The following is a 26,970-nucleotide window of genomic DNA, read 5'->3' as shown; positions in this document are numbered from 1 at the left end:
CCCCCATGAAATAGGGCATCCAGGTTCACCACAATGTCTCGAGCTGGCCACATGCAATTTTAATAATGTCATATGTAAAACCTTCCATATTCTCTAAATCCCTGCAGTAATCATTAAAACTAAGTTCCTAGTTAAAACTCAGTGATTGAGTAAAGAAAATGAAGAATAGTCTGAACTTTCGCTTTATTTCTTACGAGATAAATGTCAGTGAAGTAAAAAGTGCATGCTACAATTGAACTAGTTTTCTTGATTTGTTTGATTATTTGTCGTTTAACACCGGACTCAGCAATATTCCAGCTATATGATGGCAGTCTGTAAATAATCGAGTCTGGACCAGACAATCCAGTGATTGATATCATGAGCATTTGAGCATCGATCCACATAAGTGAGATAAGATGACATGCATCAGCCAAGTCACTGAGACTGACCACCCGATCCTGTTAGTTGCCTCTCACGACAAGCATAGTCGCCTTTTAGGGCAAGCGTGGGTTGCTGAAGACCTATTCTACCCGGACAAAATATAATTTTTCATCTGTTGGGACTCACAGAACATATCATTTGCATCCATTCTCAATTTCTATATGTACAGGCATTTGTCCTGCACAGGATGCATAAAACCACATGTTCCCCTCGTGATACTGCTACAACACATTTGTCTTACCGACATGTTTAGATATGACATTGTAAACAATCTCATTAAACTCAGATCTTAGTTCTCGCTACCGCTAAACAAAGATCTGAGGACATCCAATTACGGGTCACGTCAGACCGACCTTGCGCAAACTTTGATCGACCAATGGAATGACCAATCAGAAGGAAGCTTTCTCGTGCTTTACGGCACTAATTTCAAATTGGCGACTACACTTCGAAACATATTTTGACAAATTCTCGATTACAAATTAGAATTCTAGAATGGCTACTCGATGGTCTAGATTGTATGGATTCAGTCGTTAAGACCTTAACTATCGTTTGGAATACCCTGTGTTAAAGTTTTCGAAATTGCATGATTAGAAATCACATTCTGACTGTCACTTTAATAATCTGATAAGCGACGCTCTGATTGGTCGTTCTGACGTGACCCCTAATGGGATGTCTTCAGGTCTTTGTTTAGTGGTAGTGAGAACCAAAGTCTGATTTTAATGAGATTGCATTGTAAAAGAAGTAAAACATATTCAAAATTGATAGGAAACAGCTGTTCAATTGAGCTGCGGTTAACTTGTGTTATATCACATGAATTTCATTGACTCGGAAAAAGAGTTTGTGGCAGGGTAGAAGGGATTTAATATCCTGCTGAGAAATTTATTTCCCTCCAAGGCGCAATACATCGTATTTTATCAAGTCAACGTGAACCAATCAGATCTCATCATTCTAAAGTTGAGGTATGATAATGTATCTGATCATTCTGGTTATTACATATAGTAGAGTAGAACACGTTCATGACGAACACAGATATTGCCAACAAATGGACATAAGATACTATTTAAAAAGTCCCAAATGCAGCTCTATATTTTGTCATTGATAATCATGTTTACCATGTACTCTATAGCGAAACATTCAAGATTTTTCAGAAGTTAATGTTAACACTATTGAATATATTTTTGAACAAAATGAACAACATTGGTTGAAAATAATTGTGATATTTTTATTATTTTTATCACTTCACATTTCAATCCAAGATGGTGAACATACGCTTCATTTCACGACTAACGAACAAACTACAGATATAACAAGCTGATTTTAGCTTTTTGTTGAGTTCGTTGTATCCAAGTTTTAATGCTTTTGTCAATTTTGGACTTTCTATGAAATGCTTGAGACTTATTGATTGTCATTGCTTTTTGCTGTCATGGCAACTGTCTCTGATGTAACCGATACTCCAGGTAGGAGTATAAGGAATGTCAAATATTAAATATTTATGTTTGTGAGGTGAGATCAAATGTGTTGCCAGGAAACCAAAACGTTCTCAAATCACAGTGATCATGTGTCGCAGATGAAAATGAAGAATGTTAACTAAATTGTTTCCATGTCAAAAGATAATCTGGATTTGAGTCTCCCATGTATAAACTGTAAAAAATGCTGAAAAGTGTTTTGTTATTGTATTTTGTCCACATGGACTCACAGTTGGTGTTTAGTTCATCATGTCATACTCCCTGTCATCTGTGAGTCCAATCTCCACAACTTAACAAGGAGTTTGGTGCGGAAACATTTCATGAATGTTCCTGGTAAAAGTGTCTTTACAGAATATTGATCACAGTGGGGATTCCATGTTTGATAAGGTCCCTAGCCCCTGGCCCCTGGCCCCTGGCCCCTGTCTCCTGTCTCTTCATACTCAAGCCAAAGTCCACAATATTCGACCATTTTGACAAGTCACTATTTCTTCAGTTTTCTGAAAATGAAGTGATTCTTGGTGCTCCTATTTACTATATATTGAAAGACATTTGAACAAAAAGAAAATAAATACTTTTCAATTCAGAGGAAACTGTTTGCTAAATGCCTATGTGTCTTATAGTTGTAGTTATTGCTGACTAACATAAGAAATAGATTCCATTACTTCACTGAAATATTGCTGTATAGTTGACTTGAGACATCTAGTCACATCGAGACCTGTGAAGATCTGGGCTAGAATTGGTCTTCAACAATGCATGTTTGTTTTAAGAGGCGACTATGCTTTACTAGTCTCCTGGCCATGGATAAGTGATCTAATGTCTTGAGTGTTTATTGATGAATGGTCAGATATTGTTCTGCTCTACCCCTCTTGCCTCTCACATACATGGACCAGCAGCATTCATGAAATTCTTGTCAATAGAATTACTTCCTTTCTTAAGGTCAGATTGTTACTTGACTCACTCACACACTTAATCCTGAGTGGCCTGTTTTCTCAGTTACGAAACAATCCCCAAAGCCAACCACACACATGGACTTTCCACCGCACAGACAATCCACCTTCACAGACAGTCCACCACATAATCCACCACACAGACAGTCCACCACACAGACATTCCACCATACAGACAGTCCACTACATAATCCACCACACAGATGGTCCACCACACAGACGGTCCACCACACAGACGGTCCACCACACAGATGGTCCACCACACAGATGGTCCACCACACAGATAGTCCACTAAACAGACGGTCCATCACATAGATAGTCCACCACACAGATAGTCCACCACATAGATAGTCCACCACACAGATAGTCCACCACACAGACTGTCCACCACACAGACAATCCATCACATAGATAGTCCACCACACAGACGGTCCACCACACAGACTGTCCACCACACAGACTGTCCACCACACAGATAGTCCACCACACAGACTGTCCACCACACAGATAGTCCACAACACAGACAGTCCACCACACAGATAGTCCACCACACAGATAGTCCACTACACAGATAGTCCACCACACAGACAATCCACCACACAGATAGTCCACCACACAGATAGTCCACCACACAGACAATCCACCACGCAGACAATCCACCACATAGACAGTCCACCACACAGATAGTCCACCACACAGACAATCCACCACACAGACAATCCACCACACAGACAGTCCACCACACAGACAATCCACCACACAGATAGTCCACCACACAGATAGTCCACCACACAGACAGTCCACCACACAGATAGTCCACCACACAGATAGTCCACCACACAGACAGTCCACCACACAGATAGTCCACCACACAGATAGTCCACCACACAGACAGTCCACCACACAGACAGTCCACTACACAGATAGTCCACCACATAGACAATCCACTACACAGACAATCCACCACACAGACAGTCCACCACACAGATAGTCCACCACACAGACAGTCCACCACACAGATAGTCCACCACACAGATAGTCCACCACACAGACAGTCCACCACACAGACAGTCCACTACACAGATAGTCCACCACACGGACAGTCCACCACACAGACAGTCCACTACACAGACAGTCCACTACACAGACAGTCCACTACACAGATAGTCCACCACACAGACAATCCACCACACAGATAGTCCACCACATAGACAATCCACCACATAGACAGTCCACCACATAGACAGTCCACTACATAATCCACCACATAGACAGTCCACTACACAGACGGTCCACTACATAGTCCACCACACAGACGGTCCACCACACAGACAGTCCACCACACAGACAGTCCACTACATAGTCCACTACACAGATAGTCCACTACACAGACTGTCCACCACACAGACGGTCCACCACACAGACGGTCCACCACACAGACAATCCACCACACAGATAGTCCACCACATAGACAATCCACCACATAGACAGTCCACTACATAGTCCACCACACAGATAGTCCACCACACAGACAATCCACCACATAGATAGTCCACCACATAGACAATCCACCACATAGACAGTCCACTACATAGACAGTCCACTACACAGACAGTCCACTACATAGTCCACCACACAGATAGTCCACCACACAGATAGTCCACCACATAGACAATCCACCACATAGACAGTCCACTACATAGTCCACCACACAGATAGTCCACCACACAGATAGTCCACCACACAGACAGTCCACCACACAGACAGTCCACTACACAGACAGTCCACCACATAGACAATCCACCACATAGACAGTCCACCACATAGACAGTCCACTACACAGATAGTCCACTACACAGACTGTCCACTACACAGATAGTCCACTACACAGACGGTCCATCACATAGATAGTCCACCACACAGATAGTCCACTAAACAGGCCATCACACAGACAATCAACCACATAGACAGTCCACCACACAGATAGTCCACTAAACAGACGGTCCATCACATAGACAGTCCACCACACAGACTGTCCACCACACAGACAGTCCACCACACAGACAATCCACCACACAGACAGTCCACCACACAGATAGTCCACCACACAGATAGTCCACCACACAGACAATCCACCACATAGATAGTCCACCACATAGACAATCCACCACATAGACAGTCCACTACATAGACAGTCCACTACACAGACAGTCCACTACATAGTCCACCACACAGATAGTCCACCACACAGATAGTCCACCACATAGACAATCCACCACATAGACAGTCCACTACATAGTCCACCACACAGATAGTCCACCACACAGATAGTCCACCACACAGACAGTCCACCACACAGACAGTCCACTACACAGACAGTCCACCACATAGACAATCCACCACATAGACAGTCCACCACACAGATAGTCCACTAAACAGGCCATCACACAGACAATCAACCACATAGACAGTCCACCACACAGATAGTCCACTACACAGACGGTCCATCACATAGATAGTCCACCACACAGATAGTCCACTAAACAGGCCATCACACAGACAATCAACCACATAGACAGTCCACCACACAGATAGTCCACTAAACAGACGGTCCATCACATAGACAGTCCACCACACAGATTGTCCACCACACAGACGGTCCACCACACAGACAATCCACTACACAGATAGTCCACCACACAGACAGTCCACCACACAGACAATCCACCACACAGATAGTCCACCACATAGATAGTCCACCACACAGATAGTCCACCACACAGACTGTCCACCACACAGACAATCCATCACATAGATAGTCCACCACACAGACGGTCCACCACACAGACGGTCCACCACACAGACTGTCCACCACACAGACTGTCCACCACACAGATAGTCCACCACACAGACTGTCCACCACACAGATAGTCCACAACACAGACAGTCCACCACACAGACAGTCCACTACACAGATAGTCCACCACACAGACTGTCCACCACACAGACAGTCCACCACACAGACAATCCACCACACAGACAGTCCACCACACAGATAGTCCACCACACAGACTGTCCACCACACAGATAGTCCACCACACAGACTGTCCACTACACAGATAGTCCACCACACAGACAGTCCACCACACAGATAGTCCACCACACAGATAGTCCACCACACAGACTGTCCACCACACAGACAATCCATCACATAGATAGTCCACCACACAGACGGTCCACCACACAGACTGTCCACCACACAGACTGTCCACCACACAGATAGTCCACAACACAGACAGTCCACCACACAGACAGTCCACTACACAGATAGTCCACCACACAGACTGTCCACCACACAGACAGTCCACCACACAGACAATCCACCACACAGACAGTCCACCACACAGATAGTCCACCACACAGACAGTCCACTACACAGATAGTCCACCACACAGACTGTCCACCACACAGACAGTCCACCACACAGACAATCCACCACACAGACAGTCCACCACACAGATAGTCCACCACACAGATAGTCCACCACACAGACAATCCACCACATAGATAGTCCACCACATAGACAATCCACCACATAGACAGTCCACTACATAGACAGTCCACTACACAGACAGTCCACTACATAGTCCACCACACAGATAGTCCACCACACAGATAGTCCACCACATAGACAATCCACCACATAGACAGTCCACTACATAGTCCACCACACAGATAGTCCACCACACAGATAGTCCACCACACAGACAGTCCACCACACAGACAGTCCACTACACAGACAGTCCACCACATAGACAATCCACCACATAGACAGTCCACCACATAGACAGTCCACTACACAGATAGTCCACTACACAGACTGTCCACTACACAGATAGTCCACTACACAGACGGTCCATCACATAGATAGTCCACCACACAGATAGTCCACTAAACAGGCCATCACACAGACAATCAACCACATAGACAGTCCACCACACAGATAGTCCACTAAACAGACGGTCCATCACATAGACAGTCCACCACACAGATTGTCCACCACACAGACGGTCCACCACACAGACAATCCACTACACAGATAGTCCACCACACAGACAGTCCACCACACAGACAATCCACCACACAGATAGTCCACCACATAGATAGTCCACCACACAGATAGTCCACCACACAGACTGTCCACCACACAGACAATCCATCACATAGATAGTCCACCACACAGACGGTCCACCACACAGACGGTCCACCACACAGACTGTCCACCACACAGATAGTCCACCACACAGACTGTCCACCACACAGATAGTCCACAACACAGACAGTCCACCACACAGACAGTCCACTACACAGATAGTCCACCACACAGACTGTCCACCACACAGACAGTCCACCACACAGACAATCCACCACACAGACAGTCCACCACACAGATAGTCCACCACACAGACTGTCCACCACACAGATAGTCCACCACACAGACTGTCCACTACACAGATAGTCCACCACACAGACAGTCCACCACACAGATAGTCCACCACACAGATAGTCCACCACACAGACTGTCCACCACACAGACAGTCCACCACACAGACTGTCCACCACACAGACAGTCCACCACACAGATAGTCCACCACACAGACAGTCCACCACACAGATAGTCCACCACACAGACTGTCCACCACACAGATAGTCCACCACACAGACTGTCCACCACACAGATAGTCCACCACACAGACAGTCCACCACACAGACAGTCCACTACACAGATAGTCCACCACACAGACTGTCCACCACACAGACAGTCCACCACACAGACAATCCACCACACAGACAGTCCACCACACAGATAGTCCACCACACAGACAATCCATCACATAGATAGTCCACCACACAGACTGTCCACCACACAGACTGTCCACCACACAGATAGTCCACTAAACAGGCCATCACACAGACAATCCACCACATAGACAGTCCACTACATAATCCACCACACAGACGGTCCACCACACAGACTGTCCACCACACAGACTGTCCACTACACAGATAGTCCACTAAACAGGCCATCACACAGACAATCCACCACATAGACAGTCCACTACATAATCCACCACACAGACAGTCCACCACGCAGACAGTCCACTGCACAGACTGTCCATCGCACATAGACAGTCCACTCTACAGGCCACTATACAGACAGTCCATAAAACAGGCAGTCCACTACACAGACAGTCCACCACACAGATGGTCCACTACACAGTCCACTACACAGACAGTCCACCACACATAGTCCACTACACAGACAGTCCACCACACAGACAGTCCACCACACAGACAGTCCACTACAAAGACGGTCCACTACATAGTCCACTACACAGTCCACACTATAGGCCACCACACGGACAGTCCACAGATTGTCCACTACACAGACTGTCCACCACACAAATAGTCCACATCATAGACAGTCCACTACACAGACTGTCCACCACACAGACAGTCCACCACACAGACAGTCCACTACAAAGACGGTCCACTACATAGTCCACTACACAGTCCACACTATAGGCCACCACACGGACAGTCCACAGATTGTCCACTACACAGACTGTCCACCACACAAATAGTCCACATCATAGACAGTCCACTTCACAGACCACCACACAGACAGTCCACCACACAGACTGTCCACCACACAGTCCACCACACAGACAGTCCACTACATAGACAATCCATCACACAGACAGTCCACTACACAGACAGTCCACTACACAGACAGTCCACTACACAGACAGTCCACTACACAGACAGTCCTCCACGCAACATAGTAAGTCCATTACACAGGCAGCCCCATACACAAACCGAGCACCATACAGACAGTCTCAACACATTCGTCTACATATATAGTCATCTACACAGATAGTCCACCATGTAGACAGTCAGTGAACAATTTTTACAAGTGCATGTACTCACATATATTGCCATGGTTACAGGATCCCGTCATGATGCTGAGGAAGCTGATGAGCTGAGCTCAGAACGAGCCAAAGAGCTGCTGGAGAAGCTGGCCACGAAACACGACTTGGACGGAGATAAACGTATCTCCAAGGATGAGTTCATCACATGGATTCTGCAGTCTTTCAAGTGGGTACAGGGGCAGTGGCGTAGTCTTTTGGTTAAAGCATTTGCTTGTCAGGCCGAAGCCCTGGGTCTTAATCCCTGCATGGGTACAATGTGTTCAGCCCATTGCTGTGTTCCCCCGCTGGAATATTGCTGGAATATTGCTAAAAGCATTAAAAAAAACCCAACTCAGCCCCTCAAGTGGGTATATGTATAATGCTGACAGCACTTTTTAACATCACACAAATTATCTTTCGTTATAGTTCAAAATTACCAATGTGTGTATTAAGGTTACATAAAGGTGTCCCCCGTGATGATCAGAGTTAGAATTGGTCTTCAGCAACATATGCGTAAGAGGCCGCTATGCTTGATGTTAGAGCCGACTAACGGGATCGGGCGGTCCGACTAACGGGATCGGGCGGTCAGGCTTGCTGACTTGGTTGATGCATGTCATGGCATCCCAATTATATAGATTGATGCTCATGAAGTCAATCACTGGATTGTCTGGTCCAGACTCCATTATTGCCAGACTTTCGTCATATAACTGGAATGTTGTAGAGTGCAGTTTTAAGCAACAAACACACAATAAATAAAGGTGTATATGTGAGAGTGGTACATGCATGGTATGAGGTGGTGGTTTGTTAGACTGAAGGAACAAAATTTGTTTTTAACCCAATACATAAATGTAACATAACTGGTCAGGTCACTGGATGCGGAGGAGGCATTGGAGCGTTTCAAAGAGGAGGATGTTAATCACGACAACATAATTGGTTGGGACGAGTACCTGAAGCAGCAGTATGACTACTCTCTGGAGGATATGAAGAAGATGAGGGCACAACCTGACGAGGATGATAACAAGAATATGGTTGAGGTGGGCACTGGGGTGAAATGGGTCAGAAGATGGCGAGGTGTGTGAGGAGGTGGGGAGGTGTGTCTAGAGACGGAGATGTGTGTCAGGAGGCGGGGTGGTGTGTCAGGAGGTGGGGTGGTGTGTCAGGAGATAGGGAGGTGTGTCAGGAAGGTGCTGTGATGTGTCAGGAGGTGGGGAATTGTGTGGGGAGGTGTGTCAGGAGGTGTGTCAGGAGGTGGGGTGGTGTGTCAGGAGATAGGGAGGTGTGTCAGGAAGGTGCTGTGATGTGTCAGGAGGTTGGGAGGTGTGTCAGGAGGTGGGGAGGTGTGTCAGGAGATGGGGAGGTGTGTCAGGAGGTAGAGATGTGTTCAGGAGGTGGGGAGGTGTGTCAGGAGGTGGGAAGATGTGTCAGGAGGTGGGAAGGTGTGTCAGGAGGTGGGGAGGTGTGTTAGGAGGTAGAGATGTGTTCAGGAGGTGGGAAGATGTGTCAGGAGGTGGGAAGGTGTGTCAGGAGGTGGGGAGGTGTGTCGGGAGGTAGAGATGTGTTCAGGGGGTGGGAAGATGTGTCAGGAGGTGGGGAGGTGTGTCAGGAAGGAGGTGAGGAGAGGTATCAGGAGGTGGGAAGATGTGTCAGAAGGTGGAGAGGTGTGTCAGAAGGTGGAGAGGTGTGTAAGGAGGTGGGGAGGTGTGTCAAAAGGTGGAGAGGTGTGTCAGGAGGTGGGGAGGTGTCTCAGGAAGGAGGTGAGGAGAGGTGGGAAGATGTGTCAGGAGGTTGGAAGATGTGTCAGGAGGTGGGAAGATTTGTCAGGAGGTGGAGAGGTATGTCAGAAGGTGGAGAGGCGTGTCAGAAGGTGGAGAGGTGTGTCAAAAAATGCTGTATTTAGATGTTCATCTTGTGCTCTACTATGACTATGGGTGTGTGATGTATTTGCTCTTGTTATCAGATGGTGGATGAGGATGAGAGGCGGTTCAATGGCGCTGACCTGGACAAGAGTGGGTCACTAGACAAGAGCGAGTATGTGGCTTTCTATCACCCATATGACTTTGAGCACATGCACCAGTACGAGATTGAGAGAGGCATCAAGGACTATGACAAGGATGGTGATGGCCAGGTCTCAATGAAGGAGTTTGTTGGAGGTATGTTTCAAGATGTTATTAACACTAGTTTTCACTTTGATGTGATGCTCATACAGTGACATTTAGTGTTGTACTTGTACTGAGTTTTCTTCCAAAGCATCTTAGGCGACACTTTTTTTATTTCTTGGTTTACGGATTTCAAACTCATTTCAAAAGTGAGGCAGGCCAATTTTTAAAAAAAAGAAGTCTCTCACATTTTTTTTACTTGAATTTTGTCCTAAAAAGTTTAGGTATGAAAAAAAATATCCTAAAAACAAAAGTAAAATAACTCAATTTTTCAAGTACCTTTTATTATATCCCTGAAACTCTGCTTGTGCACAAATGGCAACCTAACAATATGGGCGACGATTAACTCCTTCAACGCCAGCCAACCAGAAGATTACTGCTGTGACACCGAGTTCCCAGAGACTCTTGTGTGATAGATGAAGCCAACATTTATCAAGGAAATTATCTGCTTGTAAAACATCTTTGCTACTACACCATTTGAAAGGTCTAATTAATCCTATTGATTATAAATATGAAAGTTACGTGTATCACATTATTTAAATAATTCATTTACAACTCAATTGAGTTCATTTTGCAATAAAGCTAGCACATTCATAACGTCCAGGTTAAGGACCAAGGTGGCGAAAATTTAACAATTTTCGTCAAATATTAGATTTTGTAAAATCCACTTGCCTATTTCTTTTTTAGTTTCATGGTTAACGTAATCAGCAAATTATTTTTAAAAAGAATTACAAATAATATCTGTCATCACCCATTTCCCGACAATAGTGACTTTCCGCTCACTATCATGAGGAAATACCTCCGTTTTCAAAGCTTCCTATGAATAATACGTACGTCGAAGGCTGACATGCCAGTATCCATAACAAAAACTTACATTGTTTCACCGACATAATGATAATACAGAAGTTTTTTCGTGGCTGTGACATGTAAAACTTGGTTTCTAGTGATGCTTTCTTGACGAAATCTGCTACAAGGTTCTTGATTGGTCAAATGTAAGCATGTGACTTAAGGCAGCCAATCAAATTTCAGCAACAGTACAGTCGCTCATGTATGGTAATTTTCAGACTTTGACGAAGGGTTTTGATTAAATCATGTTATTCTGAACGTTTTAAGCAGGAAATTGCAGTCTATATTAAAAATAAGGAACTTCATGGATGTATAGTGATAGGTTACAAGCTGTGACAAAGATTATTCATGCATATATTTTGGCATTAAACTTTGTGTACAAGCCGAGGAATAGAGGCGACGAAAGCCGAGATGTCATTTGACTTACATTACACAGGATCGCACGAAAAATGGAAATAATAATTTAGATGTCAGTTTGGCAACTTTTAGATATATTTTTGTTGATTTTATTACTTTGTATAATATATTTAAAGATTTGCTTGAAACGTCTTTATTTTGCTGTTTGACACATTCGATGAGGACCCGTTGTTGAAGTGTGTCCGAGAATCTTATTTTCATTAACATTGCGGGAAATAGTGAATAATTATTAAATCTATTGATAAGAAATGATAAAATTAAATGGAATATGTATTTCAGACATTGTGAAATGTGATAGATCTAATAAATGAATGATATAACAAGTAGGTTACTAAAATTATAAACTATTTTGATGAGACTTGGCCGGTCTACCCTGTAGTGTCTGGTGACTCATGGCTTGGCCGGTGTACCGGCCAACAGTGTTGAAATAGTCAAAATGGTCACCACTGCACTTTGCGTTGATAAGCTTTGATGGTATTAGAGAAGGATCCCAGTGGGAAATATCAGAGTGACTTCCCTTTGCTTTATGCTCGACGAGGAAATGAAATCTTGTTTTGTTTGAACTTTTTGACGAAAAGATCGGCGGTAATACAAAATGGGTAATTTTCATTTTTATTTCTTTTTAACATTTGGACTGAAAGAGCGGCGCATCAGTAAACCAAGAAATAAAAAACCCTGTCACCTTAGATTCAAATCCTAGATTCACCCAATTTTAGTATCAGACATGTATTCAATGATTGCACCTAATCTCAGTCTTATTTCTCGCTGCTACTACACAAAGATCTGAAGACACTCTGTTACAGGTCATGTCAGAATGACCTTTTGCAAACTTTGGCCAACCAATGGACATGATAAAATGGTTAACGGGAAGTCAACATTACAGCACAAGTTTCTAACTACACTTTGAAAATGGTTCAAAATTTGAACCAGAACAAGTTCTGAAATGTCTTATAGATGGCTGAGATTGTAATGCAATACTTCCTATGGGCTTTGGAAAGTCTCTTCCATTTCAAATGTTTGAAGCGAACGATAGATGATGATTTTGACAGAATGAGTCGTACCGCCCGTCACTGTGGTTTGAAATGCATGCAGTGTTTTCCTTATCGCGGTTGCATGATTAGAAAATGCATCCTGATTGTGTTAACTACATATGTGTGTTGGGTTGGCTACAGATGTGTGTTGTTGTGATGGCTACAGATGTGTGTTGTTGTGATGGCTACAGATGTGTGTTGTGTTGACTACAGATGTGTGTTGTGTTGACTACAGATGTGTGTTGTGTTGACTACAGATGTGTGTTGTGTTGACTACAGATGTGTGTTGTGTTGACTACAGATGTGTGTTGTGTTGGCTACAGATGTGTGTTGTTGTGTTGGCTACAGATGTGTGTTGTTGTGTTGACTACAGATGTGTGTTGTTGTGTTGGCTACAGATGTGTGTTGTGTTGGCTACAGATGTGTGTTGTGATGGCTACAGATGTGTGTTGTGTTGACTACAGATGTGTGTTGTGTTGGCTACAGATGTGTGTTGTTGTGTTGGCTACAGATGTGTTGTTGTGTTGACTACAGATGTGTGTTGTTGTGTTGACTACAGATGTGTGTTGTTGTGTTGACTACAGATGTGTGTTGTTGTGTTGACTACAGATGTGTGTTGTTGTGTTGACTACAGATGTGTGTTGTTGTGTTGACTACAGATGTGTTGTTGTGTTGACTACAGATGTGTGTTGTTGTGTTGGCTACAGATGTGTGTTGTTGTGTTGGCTACAGATGTGTGTTGTGTTGGCTACAGATGTGTGTTGTTGTGATGGCTACAGATGTGTGTTGTTGTGTTGACTACAGATGTGTGTTGTTGTGTTGGCTACAGATGTGTGTTGTGTTGGCTACAGATGTGTGTTGTTGTGTTGGCTACAGATGTGTGTTGTTGTGATGGCTACAGATGTGTGTTGTTGTGTTGACTACAGATGTGTGTTGTTGTGTTGACTACAGATGTGTGTTGTGATGGCTACAGATGTGTGTTGTTGTGTTGGCTACAGATGTGTGTTGTGTTGGCTACAGATGTGTGTTGTTGTGTTGGCTACAGATGTGTGTTGTGTTGGCTACAGATGTGTGTTGTTGTGTTGGCTACAGATGTGTGTTGTTGTGTTGACTACAGATGTGTGTTGTGTTGGCTACAGATGTGTGTTGTGTTGGCTACAGATGTGTGTTGTTGTGTTGGCTACAGATGTGTGTTGTTGTGTTGGCTACAGATGTGTGTTGTGTTGACTACAGATGTGTGTTGTTGTGTTGGCTACAGATGTGTGTTGTTGTGTTGACTACAGATGTGTGTTGTGTTGGCTACAGATGTGCGTTGTGTTGACTACAGATATGTGTTGTTGTGTTGGCTACAGATGTGTGTTGTTGTGTTGGCTACAGATGTGTGTTGTGTTGGCTACAGATGTGTGTTGTTGTGTTGGCTACATATGTGTGTTGTTGTGTTGACTACAGATGTGTGTTGTTGTGTTGACTACAGATGTGTGTTGTTGTGTTGACTACAGATGTGTGTTGTTGTGTTGACTACAGATGTGTGTTGTTGTGTTGGCTACAGATGTGTGTTGTTGTGTTGGCTACAGATGTGTGTTGTTGTGTTGGCTACAGATGTGTGTTGTGTTGGCTACAGATGTGTGTTGTTGTGTTGGCTACAGATGTGTGTTGTTGTGTTGACTACAGATGTGTGTTGTGTTGGCTACAGATGTGTGTTGTGTTGGCTACAGATGTGTGTTGTTGTGTTGGCTACAGATGTGTGTTGTTGTGTTGGCTACAGATGTGTGTTGTTGTGTTGACTACAGGTGTGTGTTGTGTTGGCTACAGATGTGCGTTGTGTTGACTACAGATGTGTGTTGTTGTGTTGGCTACAGATGTGTGTTGTTGTGTTGGCTACATATGTGTGTTGTTGTGTTGACTACAGATGTGTGTTGTTGTGTTGACTACAGATGTGTGTTGTTGTGTTGACTACAGATGTGTGTTGTTGTGTTGACTACAGATGTGTGTTGTTGTGTTGGCTACAGATGTGTGTTGTTGTGTTGACTACAGATGTGTGTTGTGTTGGCTACAGATGTGCGTTGTGTTGACTACAGATATGTGTTGTTGTGTTGGCTACAGATGTGTGTTGTTGTGTTGGCTACAGATGTGTGTTGTGTTGGCTACAGATGTGTGTTGTTGTGTTGGCTACATATGTGTGTTGTTGTGTTGACTACAGATGTGTGTTGTTGTGTTGACTACAGATGTGTGTTGTTGTGTTGACTACAGATGTGTGTTGTTGTGTTGACTACAGATGTGTGTTGTTGTGTTGGCTACAGATGTGTGTTGTTGTGTTGGCTACAGATGTGTGTTGTTGTGTTGGCTACAGATGTGTGTTGTGTTGGCTACAGATGTGTGTTGTTGTGTTGGCTACAGATGTGTGTTGTTGTGTTGACTACAGATGTGTGTTGTGTTGGCTACAGATGTGTGTTGTGTTGGCTACAGATGTGTGTTGTTGTGTTGGCTACAGATGTGTGTTGTTGTGTTGGCTACAGATGTGTGTTGTTGTGTTGACTACAGGTGTGTGTTGTGTTGGCTACAGATGTGCGTTGTGTTGACTACAGATGTGTGTTGTTGTGTTGGCTACAGATGTGTGTTGTTGTGTTGGCTACATATGTGTGTTGTTGTGTTGACTACAGATGTGTGTTGTTGTGTTGACTACAGATGTGTGTTGTTGTGTTGACTACAGATGTGTGTTGTTGTGTTGACTACAGATGTGTGTTGTTGTGTTGGCTACAGATGTGTGTTGTTGTGTTGGCTACAGATGTGTGTTGTTGTGTTGGCTACAGATGTGTGTTGTTGTGTTGACTACAGATGTGTGTTGTTGTGATGGCTACAGATGTGTGTTGTTGTGATGGCTACAGATGTGTGTTGTTGTGTTGGCTACAGATGTGTGTTGTTGTGTTGACTACAGATGTGTGTTGTGATGGCTACAGATGTGTGTTGTTGTGTTGGCTACAGATGTGTGTTGTGTTGGCTACAGATGTGTGTTGTTGTGTTGGCTACAGATGTGTGTTGTGTTGGCTACAGATGTGTGTTGTTGTGTTGGCTACAGATGTGTGTTGTTGTGTTGACTACAGATGTGTGTTGTGTTGGCTACAGATGTGTGTTGTGTTGGCTACAGATGTGTGTTGTTGTGTTGGCTACAGATGTGTGTTGTTGTGTTGGCTACAGATGTGTGTTGTGTTGACTACAGATGTGTGTTGTTGTGTTGGCTACAGATGTGTGTTGTTGTGTTGACTACAGATGTGTGTTGTGTTGGCTACAGATGTGCGTTGTGTTGACTACAGATATGTGTTGTTGTGTTGGCTACAGATGTGTGTTGTTGTGTTGGCTACAGATGTGTGTTGTGTTGGCTACAGATGTGTGTTGTTGTGTTGGCTACATATGTGTGTTGTTGTGTTGACTACAGATGTGTGTTGTTGTGTTGACTACAGATGTGTGTTGTTGTGTTGACTACAGATGTGTGTTGTTGTGTTGACTACAGATGTGTGTTGTTGTGTTGGCTACAGATGTGTGTTGTTGTGTTGGCTACAGATGTGTGTTGTTGTGTTGGCTACAGATGTGTGTTGTTGTGTTGACTACAGATGTGTGTTGTTGTGATGGCTACAGATGTGTGTTGTTGTGTTGGCTACATATGTGTGTTGTTGTGTTGACTACAGATGTGTGTTGTGATGGCTACAGATGTGTTGTTGTGTTGACTACAGATGTGTGTTGTGTTGGCTACAGATGTGTGTTGTTGTGTTGACTACAGATGTGTGTTGTTGTGTTGACTACAGATGTGTGTTGTTGTGTTGGCTACAGATGTGTGTTGTTGTGTTGGCTACAGATGTGTGTTGTGTTGGCTACAGATGTGTGTTGTGTTGGCTACAGATGTATGTTGTGTTGGCTACAGATGTGTGTTGTGTTGGCTACAGATGTGTGTTGTTGTGTTGACTACAGATGTGTGTTGTTGTGTTGACTACAGATGTGTGTTGTTGTGTTGGCTACAGATGTGTGTTGTTGTGTTGGCTACAGATGTGTGTTGTGTTGGCTACAGATGTGTGTTGTTGTGTTGACTACAGATGTGTGTTGTGTTGGCTACAGATGTGTGTTGTGTTGACTACAGATGTGTGTTGTGTTGGCTACAGATGTGTGTTGTGTTGACTACAGATGTGTGTTGTGTTGGCTACATATGTCTGTTGATGTGTTGACTACAGATGTGTGTTGTTGTGTTGACTACAGATGTGTGTTGTTGTGTTGACTACAGATGTGTGTTGTGTTGACTACAGATGTGTGTTGTTGTGTTGGCTACAGATGTGTGTTGATGTGTTGGCTACAGATGTGTGTTGTTGTGATGGCTACAGATGTGTGTTGTTGTGATGGCTACAGATGTGTGTTGTTGTGTTGGCTACATATGTGTGTTGTGTTGACTACAGATGTGTGTTGTTGTGTTGGCTACAGATGTATGTTGATGTGTTGGCTACAGATGTGTGTTGTTGTGTTGACTACAGATGTGTGTTGTTGTGTTGACTACAGATGTGTGTTGTGTTGACTACAGATGTGTGTTGTTGTGTTGGCTACAGATGTGTGTTGTTGTGTTGGCTACAGATGTGTGTTGTTGTGTTGACTACAGATGTGTGTTGTTGTGTTGACTACAGATGTGTGTTGTGTTGGCTACAGATGTATGTTGTGTTGGCTACAGATGTGTGTTGTGTTGACTACAGATGTGTGTTGTGTTGACTACAGATGTGTGTTGTGTTGGCTACAGATGTGTGTTGTTGTGTTGGCTACAGATGTGTGTTGTGTTGGCTACAGATGTGTGTTGTGTTGGCTACAGATGTGTGTTGTTGTGTTGGCTACAGATGTGTGTTGTGTTGGCTACAGATGTGTGTTGTGTTGGCTACAGATGTGTGTTGTTGTGTTGGCTACAGATGTATGTTGATGTGTTGACTACAGATGTGTGTTGTGATGGCTACAGATGTGTGTTGTGTTGGCTACAGATGTGTGTTGTGTTGGCTACAGATGTGTGTTGTTGTGTTGACTACAGATGTGTGTTGTGATGGCTACAGATGTGTGTTGTGTTGACTACAGATGTGTGTTGTGTTGGCTACAGATGTGTGTTGTTGTGTTGGCTACAGATGTATGTTGATGTGTTGACTACAGGGCCCACTTGCACAAAGCGATCTTAGGGCTAAGATGATCGTAACTCCCACACATTGACATTGGCTTACGGTCGTCTTAGCGCTAAGATCGCTTTGTGTAAGTGGGCCCAGATGCATGTTGTGTTGGCTACATGTGTGTGTTGTTGTGCTGACTACAGAATTGTGTGTTGTTCTCTGGCAGATGTTGATGATATGGAGTCCAGGACGACAGAGGAGACCCAGTTCAAGGGCTATGACAAGAACGGTGATGGTTTCCTGCAGGGCAGTGAGTTGAAGAAGTGGCTGGTGCAGGACAACATGGACTCTGCTGTGGAGGAGGTGGACCACCTCATGGATGTGGCAGACGGGGACAAAGATGGCTTCCTCACCTTCCCCGAGATCAGGGAACACCAGGAGGAGTTTGTCAGCAGCCAGGCAACAGATTATGGCACGACATTGGAGAAAATGAGAGACGAGTTGTAACTGTGTCCTGCTCTAGACGTGTACATACTCTCTTTTTCATTCTTCACCATGGCAGTTTCTTGTCATGTTGCCATGTTATTTGAATCATGAGTGGTGTGCTGCTTGTCTGTCTGAATGGAAGTGTGTAACCGATAGCTTTCTTGTAAAACTCCATAGATGTATCCTGCTTCTGACTGAAAACAGTAGCTTGGGTACCCAGTGTGCTTTAACCAGACACAAATACAGACATAAATGAGACAGAACTACAGACACGGCAACAAACACGACGACAGACAAACATTCAGACACACCTATAAACACAACTTCAGACACATCAACAGTAACACCTACAGACACATCAAACACCGGCAACAAACAATTCCAGACAAAATCTCATTAAGATCAGATCTATTACGCTGATAGCATACCTCTCCACACAAACAACTGAGGACTCATTCATGAAGAGTCGCGTCCAGTGAATGTTCTAATCAGCCAATCAGCATCAAGGCTTTTCATTTCTCAGCAGAGTGAGCAAGGCATTCAGACAAGCATTTCTGAATTTGATATCTCGATATTGATCGAAAACAACAACTTCTGAATGTAGATCAATAATTCTTCATTTAACTGGACAGTCAGACTTCACTCAGGGTTCATGTGACGTGACTTCCTATGGAAAGGTCTGTCCTCAGAGAGGTGTTAGACCTGAGTAACAGACCTTAATTTTATGATCAATACAGAACCACAGAGAGACACACAAACCAAAGAGACAAGCCCTTCTACTTACTTAATCACCAAGCACAAGGAAGAAACCGCCATACTTTTATCCTTTTAAGAATCATTTGAGACAGGAGGCACTTTATGATGTGCTTTAATGAATGTAAGGCACTGGGCGTGTATTACAGGGGAGGGTGGGTCAGAGGTAATCAGGGGAGGGTCCCCCCAAAAATTACAGTCTCTATGGGAGGGTCATAAACAATATCTACACATATTTTGGGAGGGTCATGACAATGGACATTTTATAATAAAATATAACATGCTTTTGCATTTTGTCTTTTGAGGGAGGGTCATCCAAAAAAGGTACAAGGTCATGGGGAGGGTTGTCCAAAAATGTGACAAGCATTAGGGGGTCTTTATTTTCTGTACATAAGTGCATAAAAAAACTCTAAAATACACGCACACACGCACACACACACACACATATATATTCATACCCCTGCAATAAATGACCGGTCCCTAGCTACTTACAGTGTATTGTTCTGGTGTACAGGCCTGACCTGAATTCTTCAAGCTACTAGTTGCATCACAGGAGAGTGACATAGCTACATACACTTCACGTTTTAATTCTTCCAGTCAGATGTATATATTTGTACTGAAAAGGCTTTAAACATCATCCTGACGTGCCATGTAATGAAAAGTTGTTGTTTTCATGAAATATTTGAACATATTGTAGTTGTCATGAAATATTGGAATATAAGGAATGTATGAAAGAGGCATTAGACATGGATGTTGCTGTGTGGAGACAAGGGGGGTGACTCTTCAGGATGTGAATGAATGAAATCCAATGTCTGATATCAACATAATGTTTAATGGCATTATTTACTGGTCATTGTCTGGTGACGTGGTTGGTGTTTGTTGTTGCATAGAGGTACCTGGACCATTTATGTGTTATAGTCAGGTAGACATCAAACAATGGTTGGAATATGAGGACCAAGGTATTGTGTGTGTTGACCCTTCATGGAGGAGAATGTGGTGACTGGTTACCTACAAGTGGCTTGGTTACCTGCAAGTGGCTAGGTTACCTGCAAGTGGCTAGGTTACCCGCTAGTGGCTAGGTTACCCGCTAGTGGCTAGGTTACCCGCTAGTGGCTAGGTTACCTGCAAGTGGCTAGGTTACCCGCTAGTGGCTAGGTTACCCGCAAGTGGCTAGGTTACCTGCAAGTGGCTAGGTTACCCGCTAGTGGCTAGGTTACCTGCAAGTGGCTGGGTTACCCGCTAGTGGCTAGGTTACCTGCAAGTGGCTAGGTTACCCGCTAGTGGCTGGGTTACCTGCAAGTGGCTAGGTTACCCGCTAGTGGCTAGGTTACCTGCAAGTGGCTGGGTTACCCGCTAGTGGCTAGGTTACCTGCAAGTGGCTAGGTTACCCGCTAGTGGCTGGGTTACCCGCAAGTGGCTAGGTTACCTGCAAGTGGCTGGGTTACCTGCAAGTGGCTAGGTTACCCGCTAGTGGCTGGGTTACCCGCTAGTGGCTAGGTTACCTGCAAGTGGCTAGGTTACCTGCAAGTGGCTGGGTTACCCGCAGGTGGCTAGGTTACCCGCAGGTGGCTAGGTTACCCGCAAGTGGCTTGGTTACCCGCAAGTGGCTGGGTTACCTGCAAGTGGCTAGGTTACCCGCTAGTGGCTGGGTTACCCGCTAGTGGCTAGGTTACCTGCAAGTGGCTAGGTTACCTGCAAGTGGCTGGGTTACCCGCAGGTGGCTAGGTTACCCGCAGGTGGCTAGGTTACCCGCAAGTGGCTAGGTTACCCGCAAGTGGCTAGGTTACCCGCAAATGGCTTGGTTACTTGCAAATGGCTAGGTTACCTGCAACTGGCTAAGTTACCTGCAAGTGGCTAAATTACCTACAAATGGCTTGGTTACCTACATATGCCCAGGTACCTGCCTAGGTTACCTGCGAACTGGTTGGTTACCTACAAGATCACTTACCGACTACAAATGGCAGGTTTCCTACAGATGGAAACATAAAAATGCGAGGTTACTTACAGATTGATTTACTGTAAACTGGGGGTTCTGTTGAGCATGTTGCCTTGTAGACCAGCTAGTGACCTGGGCAACCACACTTTAACTTGGAAACTGACATGGTCACCTGACTTTCAAATATCTCTCTGGTGATGAGGACCTATTTTATGATCAAATTTATTTGTTATTTTAAAGCTTTCAATCTTTATTTGTTGTTAAGCGAAAAGATCAAAGCCTGCTTTTTTTCAAATATTGTTGTTGACTTCATCTTATATCAAACACAGCATATGATTCAAAATGCAAACTGTCAAATGCATGGAGCGCTTGAACAAAATGGGGAGTAATATTGATTGTCAAGCTAGACTGGCCAGGTGGAGGTATTTTTATGAACATGAAAACAATGTTGACTCATTAAGTGGCAGATCAAGAGACTGAGCCCAAAGTATCTACTTATGACATACTATACTTCTAATTGAGAAATAAAATTATGACTAGGTGTCACCTGAATGTACAGTGACCCAGGGGACCAATGGTATGTATGACCTAATTGGGGTTTCCACTTAAACACTTCTGGTTGTCCAGTTTCCAGTGATGATAAATACAGTCCAGACTCAGCAAGAGTGGCTACTCATTCCTTTTTCTGTTTCTACTTAATGAGATTCAACTGGATTAGAACTGAATAGAATTCCACGGTAAGGCCTTGGCAGTTGATGTGGCAGTTTCACCATCCAACCAAACCCAGTGAAATCAGTCAAAACACTTCCAATCCCACTATGTTCATCTAGGGTTACAGAGAATCATGGAGCCTTGAGCTTGAGAGTAGTACCCAGAGATGAGGCTCCACATTCGCCTGTGGTACCCAGAGATTAGGCTCCACTCTCACCTGTTTTACCCAGAGATTAGGTTCCTCTCTGGCCTGTGGTACACAGAGATAAGGCTCCACTCTGGCCTGTTTTACCCAGAGATTAGGTTCCTCTCTGGCCTGTGGTACCCAGAGATTAGGCTCCACTCTAACCTGTGGTACCCAGAGATGGGCTCCACTCTGGCTTGTGGTACCTGGAGATTATGCTCCACTCTGGCCTGTGGTACCCGGATATTAGGCTCCACTCTGGCCTGTGGTACCCAGAGCTGACATGGGATAGTAGGAGTAGGAGTCTGATCAACAGATAGTATAGAGAGTGTGGTCGGAATAAAGAGACAGAGAGAGGGTGGGAGGAAAAGATATAAAGAAATGAGAATTTGCACTTGTTGATTTCTAACAGTACTACATGTTGCTGACATATGTTTCCTTTGTAGTAAAGTAATCATGTCTGTGATTAAATTACATAAACTACCCATAATGTGTTTGTGTTTGATTGCTGAATGAGTGTCTGAAACAGACCTGGGAGAAGGTGCTGTGTGTAGGAGATAATGGCAGCAAGGTGTGGATCCGCATACACAATTCCAAACAGTCCACTTTCTATCAATGCTGACACACATATCTGTATCTAAATACTGGGCACCATGTTCATAGGAACAGCCAAGTATCTGGGTGAACAGGCACATTTCAAACAAAGTCACTTGCCTGAGGAGACACCACATGCTTTATCGATAATGTGTATCCAGTACCGGACCATGTGTACAGTCGAGTATCTATCAAGGGCATCCAGTACTGTACAGTCCAGTATCTATAAAGGGCATCCAATACTGTACAGCCCAGTATCTATTAAGGGCATCCAGTACTGTACAGCCCAGTATCTATTAAGGGCATCCAATACTGTACAGCCCAGTATCTATCAAGGGCATCCAGTACTGTACAGCCCAGTATCTATCAAGGGCATCCAATACTGTACAGCCCAGTATACATCAAGGGCATCCAATACTGTACAGTTCCCGTGAAGATCCGGGTAAGAATATATCTTCAGCAACCCATGCTTGTCGTAAAAGGCGACTAACGGGATCGGGTGGTCAGACCAGCTGACTTGGTTGATGCATGTCATCAATCCCACATTGTGAGGATCGATGCTCATGATGTCAATCACTGGATTTCTGGTCCAGACCCGATTAATTACAGACCGCCGTCATATAGCTTGAATATTGCTGAGTGCGGCGTTAAACAACCAACCAACCAACTGTACAACCGGTATACATCAAGGGCATCCAATACTGTACAGCCCACTATCAAGGGCATCCTGTACTGTACAGCTCAGTATCTATAAGGGCATCCAATACTGTACAGCCCACTATCAAGGGCATCCTGTACTGTACAGCCCAGTATCTATCAAGGGCATCCAGTACTGTACAGCCCAGTATCTATCAAGGGCATCCAATACTGTACAGCCCAGTATCTATCAAGGGCATCCAGTACTGTACAGCCCAGTATCTAATAAGGGCATCCAATACTGTACAGCCCAGTATCTATCAAGGGCATCCAGTACTGTACAGCCCAGTATCTATCAAGGGCATCCAGTACTGTACAGCTCAGTATCTATCAAGGGCATCCAGTACTGTACAGCCCAGTATGGGTGGTGGGGGTGGTGTGTAGTGGGTGGCACATGGGTGGTGGGGGTGGTGGGTCGTACATGGGTGGTGGGGGTAGTATGTAGTGGGTCGTACATGGGTGGTTGGGATGGTGGGAAGTGGGTCGTACATGGGTGGTGGGTAGTGGGTCGTACATGGGTGGTGGGGTGGTGGGTAGTGGGTCGGACATCAGTAGTGGGGTGGTGGGTAGTGGGTCGTACATGGGTGGTTGGGATGGTGGGTAGTGGGTCGTACATGGGTGGTGGGGTGGTGTGTAGTGGGTCGTACAAGGGTGAAGGGGGTGGTGTGTAGTGGGTCGTACATGGGTGGTGGGGGTGGTGTGTAGTGGGTCGTACATTGGTGGTGGGGGTGGTACGTAGTGGGTCATACATAGGTGGAGGGTAGTGGGTCGTACATGGGTGGTGGTGGTGGTGGTGGGTCATACATGGGTGGTGGGGGTATTGGGTCATAAATGGGTGGTGGGGGTATTGGGTCATACATGGGTGGTGGGGGTATTGGGTCATACATGGGTGGTGGGGGTGGTGGGTCATACATGGGTGGTGGGGGTATTGGGTCATACATAGGTGGAGGGTAGTGGGTCGTACATGGGTGGTGGTGGTGGTGGGTCACACATGGGTGGTGGGGGTGGTGGGTCATACATGGGTGGTGGGGGTGGTGGGTCATACATGGGTGGGGGTATTGGGTCATACATGGGTGGTGGGGGTATTGGGTCATACATGGATGGTGGTGGTAGTAGATCATACATGGGTGGTGGGGGTGGTGGGTCATACATGGGTGGTGGGGGTGGTGGGTCATACATGGGTGGTGGGGGTATTGGGTCATACATGGGTTGTGGGGGTATTGGGTCATACATGGGTGGTGGGGGTGGTGGGTCATACATGGGTGGTGGGGGTATTGGGTCATACATGGGTTGTGGTGGTATTGGGTCATACATGGGTGGTGGGGGTGGTGGGTCATACATGGGTGGGGGTATTGGGTCATACATGGGTGGTGGGGGTATTGGGTCATACATGGGTTGTGGGGGTATTGGGTCATACATGGGTGGTGGGGGTATTGGGTCATACATGGGTTGTGGGGGTTTGGGTCATACATGGGTGGTGGGTCATACATGGGTGGTGGGGGTGGTATTGGGTCGTACATGGGTGATGGGGGTGGCGGGTCATACATGGGTGGTGGTATTGGGTCATACATGGGTGGTGGGGGTGGTGGGTCATACATGGGTGGTGGGGGTGGCGGGTCATACATGGGTGGTGGGGGTATTGGGTCATACATGGGTGGTGGGGGTATTGGGTCATACATGGGTGGTGGGGGTGGTGGGTCATACATGAGTGGTGGTGGTAGTAGATCATACATGGGTGGTGGGGGTGGTGGGTCATACATGAGTGGTGGTGGTAGTAGATCATACATGGGTGGTGGGGGTGGTGGGTCATACATGGGTGGTGGGGGTGGTGGGTCATACATGGGTGGTGGGGGTATTGGATCATACATGGGTTGTGGTGGTATTGGGTCATACATGGGTGGTGGGGGTGGTGGGTCATACATGGGTGGGGGTATTGGGTCATACATGGGTGGTGGGGGTATTGGGTCATACATGGGTTGTGGGGGTATTGGGTCATACATGGGTGGTGGGTCATACATGGGTGGTGGGGGTATTGGGTCATACATGGGTGGTGGTAGGGTAGTAGATCATACATGGGTGATGGGGGTGGCGGGTCATACATGGGTGGTGGTATTGGGTCATACATGGGTGGTGGGTGTATTGGGTCATACATGGGTGGTGGGGGTGGTGGGTCATACATGGGTGGTGGGGGTATTGGGTCATACATGGGTGGTGGGTCATACATGGGTGGTGGGGGTATTGGGTCGTACATGGGTGGTGGGGGTGGTATTGGGTCGTACATGGTTGATGGGGGTGGCGGGTCATACATGGGTGGTGGTAGTGGGTCATACATGGGTGGTGGTAGTGGGTCATACATGGGTGGTGGGGGTGGTGGGTCATACATGGGTGGTGGGGGTGGTATTGGGTCGTACATGGGTGATGGGGGTGGCGGGTCATACATGGGTGGTGGTAGTGGGTCATACATGGGTGGTGGTAGTAGGTCATACATGGGTGGTGGGGGTGGTGGGTCATACATGGGTGGGGGTATTGGGTCATACATGGGTGGTGGGGGTATTGGGTCATACATGGGTTGTGGGGGTGGTGGGTCATACATGGGTGGTGGGGGTATTGGGTCATACATGGGTGATGGGGGTGGCGGGTCATACATGGGTGGTGGTATTGGGTCATACATGGGTGGTGGGGGTATTGGGTCATACATGGGTGGTGGGGGTGATGGGTCATACATGGGTGGTGGGGGTATTGGGTCATACATGGGTTGTGGGGGTATTGGGTCATACATGGGTGGTGGGGGTATTGGGTCATACATGGGTGGTGGGGGTATTGGGTCATACATGGGTTGTGGGGGTATTGGGTCATACATGGGTGGTGGGGGTATTGGGTCATGCATGGGTGGTGGGGGTATTGGGTCATACATTGGTGGTGGGGGTATTGGGTCATACATGGGTGGTGGGGGTATTGGGTCATACATGGGTGGTGGGGGTATTGGGTCATACATGGGTGGTGGGGGTATTGGGTCGCAAGTGGGTTGTGGGGGTGATGGGTAGTGGGTAGTGGATCGTACATTGGTGGTGGTAGTGGGTCGCACGTTGGTCGCATGTGGGTGGTGGGTAGTGGGTAGTGGGTCGTACATGGTCGGTGGTATGTGGTCATACATGGGTGGTGGGGGTATTGGGTCATACATGGGTGGTGGGGGTATTGGGTCATACATGGGTGGTGGGGGTATTGGGTCATACAT

At 45.7% G+C, this 26,970-nt stretch overlaps 2 protein-coding genes across 5 annotated transcripts in view; one reads left to right on the top strand and one right to left on the bottom strand.

Annotated features, from left to right (window-relative positions):
• The window catches only part of LOC124111796 (calumenin-like), a 24,784-nt gene extending 1,854 nt beyond the window's left edge, over positions 1-22,930 (top strand). For all 4 annotated transcript variants that reach the window (XM_046471615.2, XM_046471614.2, XM_046471617.2 and 1 more), the window contains exons 3-6: positions 8,845-8,992; positions 9,671-9,839; positions 10,763-10,955; positions 18,602-22,930. In XM_046471615.2, coding sequence (XP_046327571.2) covers positions 8,845-8,992; positions 9,671-9,839; positions 10,763-10,955; positions 18,602-18,882 — 791 coding nt within the window. In that variant the 3' untranslated portion in view covers positions 18,883-22,930. The remainder of the gene's footprint in view (positions 1-8,844; positions 8,993-9,670; positions 9,840-10,762; positions 10,956-18,601) is intronic.
• LOC125381928 (extensin-like) lies at positions 22,373-26,970 on the bottom strand. Its single transcript, XM_048399291.1, has 2 exons — positions 25,808-26,970; positions 22,373-22,445 (listed from the first exon to the last, which is right to left on the bottom strand). The coding sequence occupies exons 1-2, from the start codon at positions 26,968-26,970 to the stop codon at positions 22,373-22,375; spliced, it is 1,236 nt and encodes a 411-aa protein (XP_048255248.1).

Source organism: Haliotis rufescens, unplaced genomic scaffold (assembly GCF_023055435.1).
Source record: "Haliotis rufescens isolate VD_foot unplaced genomic scaffold, xgHalRufe1.0.p SCAF_2, whole genome shotgun sequence".
NCBI lineage: Eukaryota > Metazoa > Mollusca > Gastropoda > Lepetellida > Haliotidae > Haliotis > Haliotis rufescens.
The sequence above is the reverse complement of the archived record's forward strand: the minus strand, read 5'-3'. Positions and strand labels throughout refer to the sequence as shown.